This window comes from Meriones unguiculatus, chromosome 3 (assembly GCF_030254825.1).
Source record: "Meriones unguiculatus strain TT.TT164.6M chromosome 3, Bangor_MerUng_6.1, whole genome shotgun sequence".
Lineage (NCBI taxonomy): Eukaryota > Metazoa > Chordata > Mammalia > Rodentia > Muridae > Meriones > Meriones unguiculatus.
The window spans coordinates 85637955-85651541 of record NC_083351.1 but is presented as its reverse complement, the minus strand read 5'-3'; the positions used below and the strand labels follow the sequence as shown (position 1 = coordinate 85651541).

Below are 13587 nucleotides of genomic sequence, written 5' to 3'. Positions count from 1 at the left end.
CTACAATGTTCTATTCTTTGAAAAATGTATTTATTCTTATATATCTCATATATATGATGCATCTGATTTTTTTCTACCCATTGCTCCTCTTTAGCTTCTCCTACAACCTCTTAACACAATTTCTTTCCAACTTCATGTCCTGATTTTATACAGTTTGTTTATTTATTTATCTATCCCACTGAATTCTGTTAAAGCGGCCCATCTGCACACATACATGGAGTCATCCACTGGGGACTAGGAAACCTAGTAGTGACCACAGTCCAAAAGAAAAGTGACTGTCTCTCTCCCATCAGTCACCATCTGCCAATAACCCATCTACAGGTAGGAGTCTAAGGAGCCCTTCCTTGCTTCATGCTGGAAATTTTTAACTGACTTGATCTCGTGTAGCTTAGTGCAAGTACCTACTGCAGATGTGAGTTCATGTGCTATAGTCCTGTCATGTGCAGGAGACAGGGTTTCACAGCACTTTCCCTTTCCCACCCTCCACAACAGTCCATTCATTTCTCAGGTTTTTATTTTTAATTGTGTTTGTGTGTGTGATTCACATGAGTGCAATGCTCACAGAGGCCAGAAGAGGGCATCAAATCCTCTAGAGTTATAGGCTATTGTGATCAAGCAATCCTGTGTACTGATGCCAAACTTTGGTCCTCTGGAAGGGCAGTGCAGTCTCTTAGCCACTGAGCCAGCACTCCTGCCTCAACATGAAGTTTTGTCCTCATAAAAGCAGTCTTCAGATTTATTTGTTTTCTTTTATATATATGATGTATTTGTATGATGTGCATATATACAAGCATCATGTGCCCATTGAAGCCAGAGGAGGGTGTCAGATCCCCTGGGAATGGAGTATAAATGGTTGTGAACCATTATGTGGGCATTGGGAATTGAAGTCCTTTTCAAGAGTAACAATTGCTCTAAACCATGGAGCCATCTCTCCAATATTCAATTTTTAATGCATATAAGTTTATTAAATATTTCTCATGTCTTACAAAGCAGGCTTATTGTAGACATTTCTGAGAACAGTGTGCATTAAAATATGAATATACCTCCTCTTTTAAATTATTGTGTCATCAACAGCCTCCAATTTCTCATTCTGTATATGTCTTTTGGAGAAGGGTGTGGACTTAAATTTAGTAGTGTATGTGTAGAATTGAGTGTTCTTTTTATCTGCAAATATTTACTCCTTTTAAGAGGAACATATATATATATAAAACTTCTCTTACCACTTCCTGAGATGTGCCAAGCCATTGAGTCTGAAATGGAGTGGAGTTCCACAGATAAAGGAGTGATTTCTGAGAACACACACACACACACACACACACACACACACGGCAACAATCCCTTAGAATTCTGGTGAGACTTGCATAAACGTACTTTCTGAAAGTACAGCCTGGCTTGGGAATTTCATTCTGTGTTGACTGAGTTTAATATTCATTCGGCACAGTGGCTTCCATCTGTCCTTTCTAAATAATCTGTAATGTTGCAGTCAAAAAGCCCTAGCATAACTTAAAAATCTATATTAAATTATTCATAAATACTTCTCTGAGGGGTTCTTATAATTTATAATATAACTGTAAGCCATACATTTGTTCCTTAATTATAGGTTTAAACCTAGAGGAGAGTGTTATTCTGTAAATTTCATATTTCAAAAATTATTTTTTACCATAAAAACATTCCTAGTAAAAACTACTTAAATTATCACTGACACCAAAAGAAGATTAGACATAAGTTAAGATGAATAAAAATGAATTTTTAATGGTGTTAAATTATCCTTTTGAGTGAAGTAAAAGCTGAATTAGTTTAGAAAGTACACTGTGCACCTCAGCACTTTCAGTAATGTCAGGTAAGCAAGAGTATTGCCTACTGTGAGAATGAGTGGAAATAGAATGGCCTTAAGGGTCACTTCAGCTGTCTCTTTAGCAGAACCTACTGATTTGTGTGTTTCCAGCAAGCTCCAGCCTTTATCTCCATGCCCCATATAATCCTTAGTTTGATTCTATTCATAACTCATTCTCTACCTTTTAGTGCAGTGCTTGCTGCAAAGATTATCTTCAGTTGTCTGTATCTAGGGTTCACTGCATCTTCACAGGCATCATTTAATACACCTTTCTTAACTATAGACTTTGGTTCATTATATTACTGGAGGAAGAGTCATGTAGCTTATGAAAATGTTGGAAATATCTAATATAGAATCTGTGCTTTTTTGTGATATAGGCATATGCCTGTGTAGTTTAAGGACTTATTTTAGCTAGAAATGTAATGTCAGGTTCAGACTACGATATCTATCTATCTATCTATCTATCTATCTATCTATCTATCTATCTATCTATATCTATGATGTCAGCATTGGGCTTAATTTTTGCTTTGACTTTCTCCATTGTTTAAAAATTATCTCAAGAGCAGAGCCAAATGGGATGACAGACTAGCATCCTTTTAGTGACACTGAGTTTATATACTGACTCTGGTAGGGATTCTGTTCTTGTATTTTTGCTGCCCCACCCTCCAAATGCTCAAGGCTATTTGCTTTTTGCATATCTTTGTGAACTATTTTTTAGCTTTTATGCAAATCCCTGTGGAAAACCAGTCATCCACTTTATTGTCCAGTATACTGACTAGGTAAATATTAAATGACCCTCACTCAAAAAGAATAGAATTTAAGAGAATTCCAAGAAACATTTGAAATTCTATTTTCTGTCATCAGTACACATTTTAACATCTTGCCAGTCCACTTAAATTTTTTTCCAGCAAAACATACATTATATTCAATTAAGTTAGGCTACTAAACTATGTAAATGAGGCTTCTGGTTCCCTTTCTAACAGCATGGGGTAATGAGTGTGCTCAGTTCAGCTTCAGAGTGTACATATGGAAGTCTCACACTACCATTCCATAGGCATTGTGCAGAAACCCAGAGGAGGCATCTTCAAAGAGAAATAGAAGAATGGATGTGTGTTTAGAAGGAGCCAGATGCTGTGCCCATTCCTCAGCAGAGGGCAGAGACAGTAACACAATCAGCTGTGGAGTTTCGATACTGTGTGCACATTTAGTACCCAGGACATCATCCTATCCATCACAGGTCTAGACATCCTGCAAATGCCATGCTTGTGGTCTTTCTCTTATTCTACTGTGCCCAGTAGACTATCTCAGATTTTTTGGGGGGATCAAGAAATCCCACACTCATCTTTCCCGAATCATTTGGTTTTGTTGTTGTTTTTGTTTGTTTGCTTTTGGTTCGTTTTACTTTTAAAACTTCATTTTAACCCATAATATTCTAAAAAGGATTTCCATAAGGCTATGTTTATAAGCATTTTAGGTAAGAATCTAACTAGAAAAAAATAACCTTCCTATCTGGAAGCTTTAGCCTTAGAAAGATGGTTAAGTCTTTTGAGATGTTTCTACTGAGCATGAGAAATACCCACATTAGAAGTGAGTGAATGGCTTTCAATTCACATCAACAACAACAATAATTGCCAAAAGGAAGAACACAAGGAAACAAAAAGGACAGAAGGAAAAAAAAACAACAACATAGACTTCATACTAAAAAAATAGGAGGCTGTTCTACACCTTACAGCATTAAGTGAAGAAAAATAAAAATGAAATTTGGTCAGTATGCTGTATGTCAGTATTATTGATCAATAAGAATCATGATTATAGCGTCATGTAAACTTTAATCATTGTTCTTGTGTGTCTGTGAGTAACTTACTCAAATACAGTGGAACTTAATTCTGCTTTCTGTGTGTAAAATTTCTATGATTTAGTTAGTTTTAGATGTAGGATCTGATAAAATAGTGGCAATATTCTCTCTTTCTTCTCACAGTTGACATTTTTAAAGAAAACTGATAATGCATCTCTCTTTAAGACACCTTTTACGAAAATGCAGAAAAATATTGAGGGCTAGCTGGCTTAATTTTATTTAAAGGAAGTTCAGTTTCTGAGGATTAGCATGTTTCACAGATTAAATTATTTGAAGACTTTTATGTAGTGATAAACAGAAGTAATGGCCGTATTTTAGTACACTTTAATGGTGTACAAAATATAGCAAGCACAACTTGGTGAGTTTGTTTTCATATGTTGCTGCATTGAGTTTCTAGCGTCTACTTCCTGGTATGCGTGATGAGTTTTCCTAAAGCAGTAGTGCAGGTATTTTTTTAAAAACAGTAGTATTTCTGATATCCTTAAAAATTCAGTCTTTCCTTCTTAGGCTGAAAAGACTAATCACATTAATTAAATCAGTAGTATGTGTTGTATGCAGATACTGAGAAATCAAGTTAGAGTCATAGTAATTTTTGACTCCATATGCTCGTTCTAGAATTCTACCAAATATCTGGCTGGGTAGCTGCCCCCGCCAGCTGGAACATGTGACCATCAAGATGAAGCACGAACTGGGAATTACAGCTGTCATGAATTTCCAGACAGAATGGGATATCATACAGAATTCTTCAGGCTGTAACCGCTACCCCGAACCCATGACTCCAGACACCATGATGAAGCTGTACAAGGAAGAAGGCTTGGCCTACATCTGGATGCCCACACCAGACATGAGTACTGAGGGTGAGGCCAAAAGCCCTCTGTGTCTTCACTGAACTTGTTTCAGAGACCCTCGTTTGTCTGTCTTTCAGTCATCTATAACTGCATGTCTTAAACACGCATGATAAAATGGAATTAATATGAGGATTTAAGTTTAATGTCTTTAGACACTTTGACAGAATTCTGTTTAATATAGTTTCTTTAACTTTTTCATATCCTAAATGTATTTTTAATTGTATATCTACTGTATGGTGGCATATATCTATACTGTGTGGTGGCCTTAGGCTGGTGGCTGGTAACTTGGAGCATACAGTCCCTGAGGTATGATAAGTGTTAATGGAATTAATGAAAATAGGAATTAAAAGCATGATGGATTAGTTATAAAGACACACAGATATTTTGGGGATTTGTGTAGATAATCTTAAAAGGTCTTTGGAGGAAGTAGTGTTTGAGGTAATGTCTGAGCAGTAAACAGGGAAAAGGGCAAGATGGAAGAGAATGGCAGGGGGAGCAATTTAGAAGAATCCTTACACAAGGAAAGGACTGGCATGCTGTAGGAATTGAAACACTAATGTGGCTGAGGAACTGAGGATATGAAAGTACCACCAGGACTTGGGCTGCAGTAAGAATGTAACACTGTCAGAGTAGCTACAGCAAGGGAAAGGATGAGGAGCTGGGAAAAGTGAAGGTTCCTTTTGATTTAGTGTTTTCATTAAAACCTTCTTCCACTGGCGTGGACAGCTTGGAGCTGGGTCTGGGAGTCTAGTGATGTGGGTGCAGTGAAGTGGGTGATACTGTGAAAGGGAGGCATGGCGGCTGTGGGGAGCATAAAGGGAGTTGACATGGACTGGAAGCAGCCTTTATGTATGGGTTATCATGGTTGGGTGTTACTGGGGAAATCATTTTGACATGACAAGTAAGTGGCAGTAAGACAAGTTCAAAACCAATTACAGTGCCCAGAAGAGTGGACAATGAGTGATGCAGTGTGTTCTAGGGATTATGGCTTCCCTCTGATGAGGGCAGATAGGCCAGCTACGTGAATTCCATGGCAGTTGGAGTGGGTCTGGCTTGGGCAGGGAGATGTGAGAAAAGGAAGGGCAATGTGTGTGCAAGAAGGAGCATAGACAAAGGCACAGAAGCTTGGGGTTCTGAAAGAGCCATATATCAATGAGATAGACAGTTGCTGATAAGTAAGGGTAACTTTTCGGGTAAGAGAATCATATCCCTACAGCAGTATTAATAATATGTCAGAAGGGGGCAGCAGAGAGCTGTAGAGAGTGCATACCATGTTTGGGGAGTTTGGCAATTTGCTCTTCTGGGTAAAAAAAAAATGGCAGTGAAGCCTGTTCAGGAAGCCAGAAAACATTCCTTCCCCCAGCTCTCTCTGTACAATGCATGCTACACAACCAACCCTCTCATGTTTAATATGTATTAACTCATCAGGTTCAAAGAAGATTCTAGACAGACAATTGTAGTCACAGAGAAGAGACTTTCGTAACAAGACCAGGTCTTAAGACTGGAAAAAGTTCACAGCTCAGATGTCGAGGGTGGCAGTCCAACCCACAGTACTGCTCTCAAAGCCAGGCTGCAAAGCATTAATGGAGTGTTTCTTCTTACACTTCAGACAGAGTCCACAGACTGACAGAATTTCAGGTCCTCATGTTCATGATTAGCTGGAGTTATGAAAAGCTGTGACTTGAGGGGACATAGCTTATCTTCCCAACAATCAGTGATCTGTAAAGCAGAATACCTTGAGGACCATAGGAAACCTGTGTCACTGGCCACCTTGACACTTCAAAGAGCTCAGTGCCCTTCCTGAACAGACAGGGCCCCTCTGTGGATTTGAACTGAACTACTGTTATGGAGAGTTATAATTTATGTTCCTTGAGGTGGGCAGAGCTATTTACACTATGATTATTTCTCTTGGTCATCTAAGAAGGTTAAATTAAGAGCCCTGCTTTCAAGGCTAAACCCTAAACAAAATAGAGTTTGCATCAACAGAAAGCTGATTGATTTGCTTGGCAAAGATTGTTTCTATGGCTTTAAAACAGCCAAAGAATTGTTAGGACCCTTCAATTGTAGCCCACACAGAGACTTTGATTTAGCTTCTGTGCTTCTAATTTCACAGCATTGTTACTCATTGGGGTAAATAGGAGGGGAGCAGAAAGGGAGCACTTGAGCCATTAATTCTAATTGCTACTTGGTGACTACATTCCATAGTCTGCTAACTGAAGGGTCTGATGACTAATAGGCAATTTGCAGAGTAGTTTGGTGTCTATCTATCTATTAGGACCCATTGTAGTTGTATTCAAAGCATTTGGTGGATGGTGGTAGGGGGACTCACTGGGTCACCAGGTTCGGCTATGACCAGCTCCCCAGTAGAGCTAACACATCAAGATGAGAGCAAAGGCGCTTCTGCCAGCAAAAGGACAAACTCTGACACTGAATAAAAGATTTCTTTAGTTCAGTTGGGCCTAGACAAGTGATCAAACAGTTAACCATTCCTGAGTGTCAAGGTGACATTCCACCAACAGCTCAATCTACGTAGTTTACAATTATAGACCAATGAGCATATAGATTAATCTACCTGGGTATTTTTAGAACTCCCAAGGGAGGGGTGGGATCTGTCTGGAGGCATTCTGAGTTGCTGCATAATGCTGTCAGGTTAAGTCTGGAAAGGAAAAGAAAAGTCTGTTAGACTGAATTGCCACAGATCTGCTACAATCAATTGTTCTATTGATCCTTCCTGTTGTACATTTTGTCATAAAGTAAGGAGGGCTGGTTTAGACATCTTCCTTTTCATTTCTTCTTTTTAAAAAATGTGCTTTGTCTCTTTTACCTGGAAAATGAAAAACCTCCAAATTCCAGTTGCTACCTCAATGAAAAAAAATGTATTTGTTCATTAAAACTCCCATTCTCAGGGGATGTCAGATTGAATGTTGATCTCTGTTCTGGCAACAGATTAACCTTTTACTTCCCTGTGAGTTCAAAGATTCTGGGTGTTCTTTTGTTACCAGAGCTGCCGCCATTCTCTCATTCAGCAGACTCAATTCATTTTTGTTTTTGCTGACTGTGGAGGTGGAATACCTGGGCAGGCTGGAGCCTGGTAGGCATTGAGTAGCTTGTGGTATAAGCAGTTAATTCCTGCACTGGACATCCAGGGCTAAGAATCTCTACTGATTGTAATAGACTGTTGGATTAGTCACAAGTTTTTAAACTATTTTATTAATACTTTGAGAATTTTATAAAATGTGTTTTGAACATATCCCTTCTGTAATTCCAGACCCACCCCCACACCCTCACTTTCTTATAACCTTCTCACTTTATATTCTCTTTTTGTTTCGTAAATAACTCACAGAGTCCACTTTGTGCTGCCTATATGGTATGGGGACATCCTCTGCAGTATGGTCAAACTCTTCTTGCAAAGAGAACTGACTCACCCTCTCTAGAAGCTCCCAAGGCCCACAGTCCTTCAGTTAGGGATGGAAGTTCTTTAAGTTTTGCCAAGGATGTTGCAGAAGAGATAGACCTTCATCTATGCAATAGCTCAAATGTGGAAAACAAGACTGTCCAAGTAAAATAACAATGTGTACAGCTATATATCTCCCCCAGAGTAAGAAAGGAAAAGGTGTGCATGCATGCTGTAGATTTCTTTCTTGGTCAACCTTAGACAAAGCAAAATCATCCCTTGAGAGGCTTTTGACCTCCCTTATCTCAAGTCCTAAAGTGCTAGGTGCTAAAAACCTCTTCTTTTTCATAACCTTGGCTTGTTCAACACTTGCTTCCCTTTCAGGAGACTTTTGGTCATCCAAGACTTAGATTAGCCTATAGCAAGTAGAATAGAGATGTCTAACAGTGTCTCAGATCAAACAAGTGGGATTGCTTCATTGTTGTGACTTGTTCAGTTTGTACTGCAGTATTCAATGATTGCAGAGCGAGCATCTACTTATACCAATGTTTGTTTTAAATTCCAAGGAGAGAAACACAGATGGTGGACTGTTTTATTTGAACTACATAAGGTTTGCTTTTTTTTTTTTTTCTTTTCAATTTAGTTAGCAACATTTAAAATCTGGAATATTTTCCATTTAAAAAAAAAGAATATGGGAACTGGGGAGATTTCTCAGTGGTTAAGAAGACTTGCTGCTCCTTGAAGGGACTGAGGTTTGCTTCCTAGCACCACATGGCAGCCCACAACCATCTATAACTCGAGTTTCATGAAGATCGGACACCCTTTTCTGGCTTCTGCTATCACAAAATATATGAAATATGCAAAGATACATGAAGGCAAACACTTATACACATAAGATAACAAAAAAATAAATCCTTAAAAAAGAATCTGTCTATCTATCTATCTATCACCATACTGTTTAAGGTCGGAAAATTTTATCAAATTAAATTCCATGTGAAGCCCATTCGCACGTGTGCACACACACATACAAACACACACATGAGGATGAAACTTAGCTGTGGCTGCTCTGGTTGATATTGACTCTCTTGTACAGTGAGGATCCTGGTTCCATTCTTTGGTGATTTAGGCTCTCTGCATTAGGGCCCTTGGATGTAGACTTGCTAGAGCCTGGAAGACACTGACATCCCACAGGGTCATAGCGTCATGGAAGGACTTGTGAGAACACAGACTGATAGGAGAGATGAAAAGTGCCAGAGACCAGGTAGACTAGGAAGAAACACAGACAAAGCTTAACGCCAGAGACTTTGGAGTCAGAGTGGCTGCAGTTGAGTGACCACTTAAGGATTTCATAGGGATGGGCTTCCAGGCCTCAGTGCCTTCATGTAAATGTTCAGGATAACAGATAGCACCTGCTACAGGATACTCCAGATGAGCAAGAATCCATCTCTCACTCCTAAGCTATGGACTCACTTCTTTATTTATTGAAAGTAGTTATTTTTTTCCAAACAATATATTCAATTATGGGTTCTCTTCTCCACCTCCTTCTAAGTCCTCTCCACCCACACAAATTCACAACCTTTCTTTCATTCTTTCTCATTAGAAAACAAAGAAGAATCTAAACTAATAAAATAAGATAAAATAAAAACAGACAAACTAGAATAGGAAAAAAAATAAACAGAATAAAAAAGAGGCAGAGAAAAAACGCACAAGAAACACAGACATAGAGGCACACATACAGAGAACCCATAAAATAGACAAGACTGGAAACTATAATATATAAGCAAAAAGTAAGGTAAACAAATTAATAACAACAACAAAACCAAACAAAACCCCCAAATTTTATTGAGTTAGTTTTCTGTTTTGTGTTGGTCATCTACTGCTGAGCATGGGGTCTATACTTAAGTTGATTTGTATACTCAGTAAAATAGCATCAGGGAAAACTCATGTTTTCTTTGGGAGCAGTTATCAATTGTAGATAACTTCTGGGTTAGGGATGGAAGTGGGTGTTTAATTCTTCTCTTAGCACTGGAACCCCATCTGGATTAGACCCCATGCAGATCCTGTACATGCTGCTGCTTCATAATGTGTGTCATCCTGTTGTGTCCAGAAGGCTTTGTTTCCTGGTTGTCTTCCATCCCCACTGGCTCTTCTTCCACATAGTTCATGTTCCAAGGTCTCTGATTCTCTGCACATTGTGAAGTTATGGGTTTGGGTTTCTGCATTTGTTCCCATCTATTGCAGAAGGAAGCTCCTCTGGATCTGGCCAGGCAACACATGGATATATGTGTACAGCAGTATGCCATTGGGAGCCATTTTATGGATATATTCCTTTAGCAGAACAGTGGTATTTGGTTTTTTCATAAGTCCATGGCCTACCTAGTTTCAGGTTTTTGGTCACCTGAGCAGTGACTGGAGTGTTTGATCTCATTGAGTGGGCTGTCCAATTGGTTACTCTCATGACTTCGTGCTCCAGTACATCTTGCAGACAGGGCACCATTGTACATTCTAAGGTTTGTAGCTGGGTTGCTGTTTACCTCTGCTTGGTGTTTCTCCTCTGGTAATATGAAGAGTGCCTTATAGTACCATGAACAGCAGGGGTAAAGGCTCTAGGTAGGTGCCTCCTTAACTTCTCTGTTTTCAATGAGTTGTGTGGATGTTATGTCTATCAAGAAGGCCTTATCATCAGTTTGTGGAGAACAACCACAAACTGGCAATAGCTTGGGTTATTTGGGGCTTTCGATGGGGCCTCTTTAGCTACAACTTAATTATATGCAGCCCAATCCTAGCAATGGAGGCTTTATTTGTTGATGAGAGAAGTCTAGTTGAAGTTTTGCATTTTATGTTATTTGAATATTCCATTTAGATTTCTTTCAAATATGTATATATTTTTAGAAGTTTCTGCTATATTTTAAGTTTCCATATGACCCCTCAAATGGCCCTCAGGTTTAGCTGTATTTCCCTGTATTTCCTTCTTTATCTTCTTTCCCTTTTCCCTTTCCACTCCCCATTTGGTCCTCCTGTTCTAGTCCCTCTTCCATATATCTGTTATACAATGTTAAACTTAATAACTATCAATTCTGTTTTCCCTTTCTAGGGAGAGTTTTCCCTCACCCTGCTAGTCCCTATCCTCTATGATTATACAGATTGTAGCCTGCTTATCAAAGACTTAAGAGCTATGTTTTTCTTTTTGAGTCTGGATTACCTCACTCAGGATGATTTTTTTAGCTCTATCTTCTTACCTGTGGATTACATGATTTCATTCTTTTTAACAGTTGAGCAATCTTTCATTGTGTAAGTAAATGTACCACATTTTCTTTATTCATTTATTCATTGACATCCAGGATATTTTCAATTTCTAGCTATTATGAACAGAGCAGCAATGAAAATGGCTGATCAAGTGTCTCTCTATAGGATTTAGAGTCATTTGGGTATATGCCCAAGAGTAATATAGTTGGATCCTGAGGTAGATATACTTCCAGCTTCCTGAGGAACCACTGCACTGATATCCATATTGGTTGTATACTACGCTTACTTCTTGAATGACATTTCTGTAGATGAAAAAGAGAGGGGGAGCATATTGTATCATCTGGGTTGTTGAAATAGACCTGCCCTAGGGGAAGGTCTGTCTACAGAGTCCATTTTTACTGATTCTGTGGAAGACATAGTCTGATTTCTGTATTCTGAGTAAGTCAGCTGAGACTGAGCCCTGCAGCTCCTACTGCAAACAGTCACTTTGGTCTCTTTATATATTGCACATTTGATTTTAAAAGTATATTTAACATATTCCTGTTTAATTCCTGCCATGGCAACTTGTAGCTTGCTTTTGCCACTTTGTGGGTTCTTCTTTTTCTCACTTTTTATTCCCCTGCACTCGATAAGAGAGAAAGAAGGATAGGGGTAGGGAAGAAAACCTTGAATAAATTTCCTTCTTCTTGTTTCTTCTTTGAGCCTGACTACTAACAAACTGCAACCACCTGGCCCCTGAATGAACATCAACTACCAACACCCTGCCTTAGCATTTATATACCCTCTGAAAAGCTCCCAGAATTTCAAACATCACACAATTGAAGAAACTGTATGCAGCCAGCAAAACAATGCCTCTGGTGGAACAATAGGCAAATCACAATCAACTTCTGTGAACAATCTAAAGCATCCCTGCTGTAAGAAGATTACTGGTATTTACTTTCGGTTTATCTTCCAGTAATTCTTGCTGTTAATCTTAAACAGCTGTATAACCAAATCACCACACAGAGACTGGGTTTTTAGTTAACCTAGAACACAATGCTGGGCAATATTTACTCCCTCCTAAACCTCCAAGCCCTCAGTTTCCTAACATTTAGATTTCCCACATTATACTTGCTTTTTGTGAAATCTTAGGTCTGGTTCATTCTCCACATCCTCCAAGATCTCTCCTCCAGCTCTGCTCTCCTCACTCTCCTCTCGCCCCTTCTCCTCCCACTCACCTCCTGCTCTCTAGCTCCTCCCCTCTTTATGTCCTCTGGCTCCTCCCATTGCACAACATTGTATCTAGTTGCTTTATTTGTGTCCTGTTTACACAAGAGTTGAGACAGGATGCTTATAGTGAGTATCACAATGCAATATCCAGATTGAAACCAGAGAGTTGGGGGTGGAGAAATCAGCATTTGAATTAACAAAGGTAAGGCATATGCATGATGGCTTCAGCGCAGAATTCTACCAGACCTTCAAAGAAGAGCTAACACCAATTCTCTTCAAACTATTCCACAAAATCGAAACAGAAGGAACATTACCAAACTCATTCTATGAAGCCACAGTCACCTTGGTACATAAACCTCACAAAGACTCAACAAAGAAAGAGAATTTCAGGACAATCTCCCTTATGAACATTGATGCAAAAATATTTAATAAAATACTTGCAAACCGAATCCAAGAACACATCAAAGATATTATCCACTATGACCAAGTAGGCTTCATCCCAGGTATGCAGGGGTGGTTTAATATACGGAAATCCATCAATGTGATCCACCATATTAACAAATTGAAAGAAAAAAAACCACATGATAATCTCCCTAGATGCTGAACAAGCATTTGACAAAATCCAACATCCATTCATGTTTAAAGTATTGGAGAGATCAGGGATACAAGGCACATATCTAAACATAGTAAAGGCGATATACAGCAAGCCTATAGCCAACATCAAAGTGAATGGAGAGAAACTTAAAGCAATCCCACTAAAATCAGGGACAAGACAAGGTTGCCCACTCTCTCCATATCTCTTCAACATAGTGCTGGAAGTCCTTGCTAGAGCAATAAGACAGCTGAAGGAGATCAAGGGGATACAAATTGGAAAGGAAGAAGTCAAATTATCACTATTTGCAGATGATATGATAGTATACGTGAGTGACCCCAAAAACTCTACCAGGGAACTCCTACAGCTGATAAACACCTTCAGCAAAGTGGCCGGATACAAAATTAACTCAAAAAAATCAGTAGCCCTCCTGTATACAAAAGACAAAAGGGTTGAGAAAGAAATTAGGGAAACAACACCCTTCACAATAGCCACAAATGACATAAGGTACCTTGGAGTAACCCTAACCAAGGAAGTCAAAGACTTGTATGAAAAAAATTTCAAATCTCTGAAGAAAGAATTAGAAGAAGATATGAGAAGATGGAAAGA

At 38.9% G+C, this 13587-nt stretch overlaps 1 protein-coding gene across 3 annotated transcripts in view; it reads left to right on the top strand.

Moving 5' to 3' along the window:
* The window catches only part of Epm2a (EPM2A glucan phosphatase, laforin), a 103256-nt gene that overhangs the window by 76912 nt on the left and 12757 nt on the right, over positions 1-13587 (top strand). For 2 of the 3 annotated variants that reach the window (XM_021650142.2, XM_060380276.1), the window contains exon 3: positions 4305-4546. The exons of the other annotated variant lie outside the window; for it this stretch is intronic. In XM_021650142.2, the coding sequence (XP_021505817.1) occupies positions 4305-4546 (242 nt within the window). The remainder of the gene's footprint in view (positions 1-4304; positions 4547-13587) is intronic. 3 annotated transcript variants of the gene reach the window in all.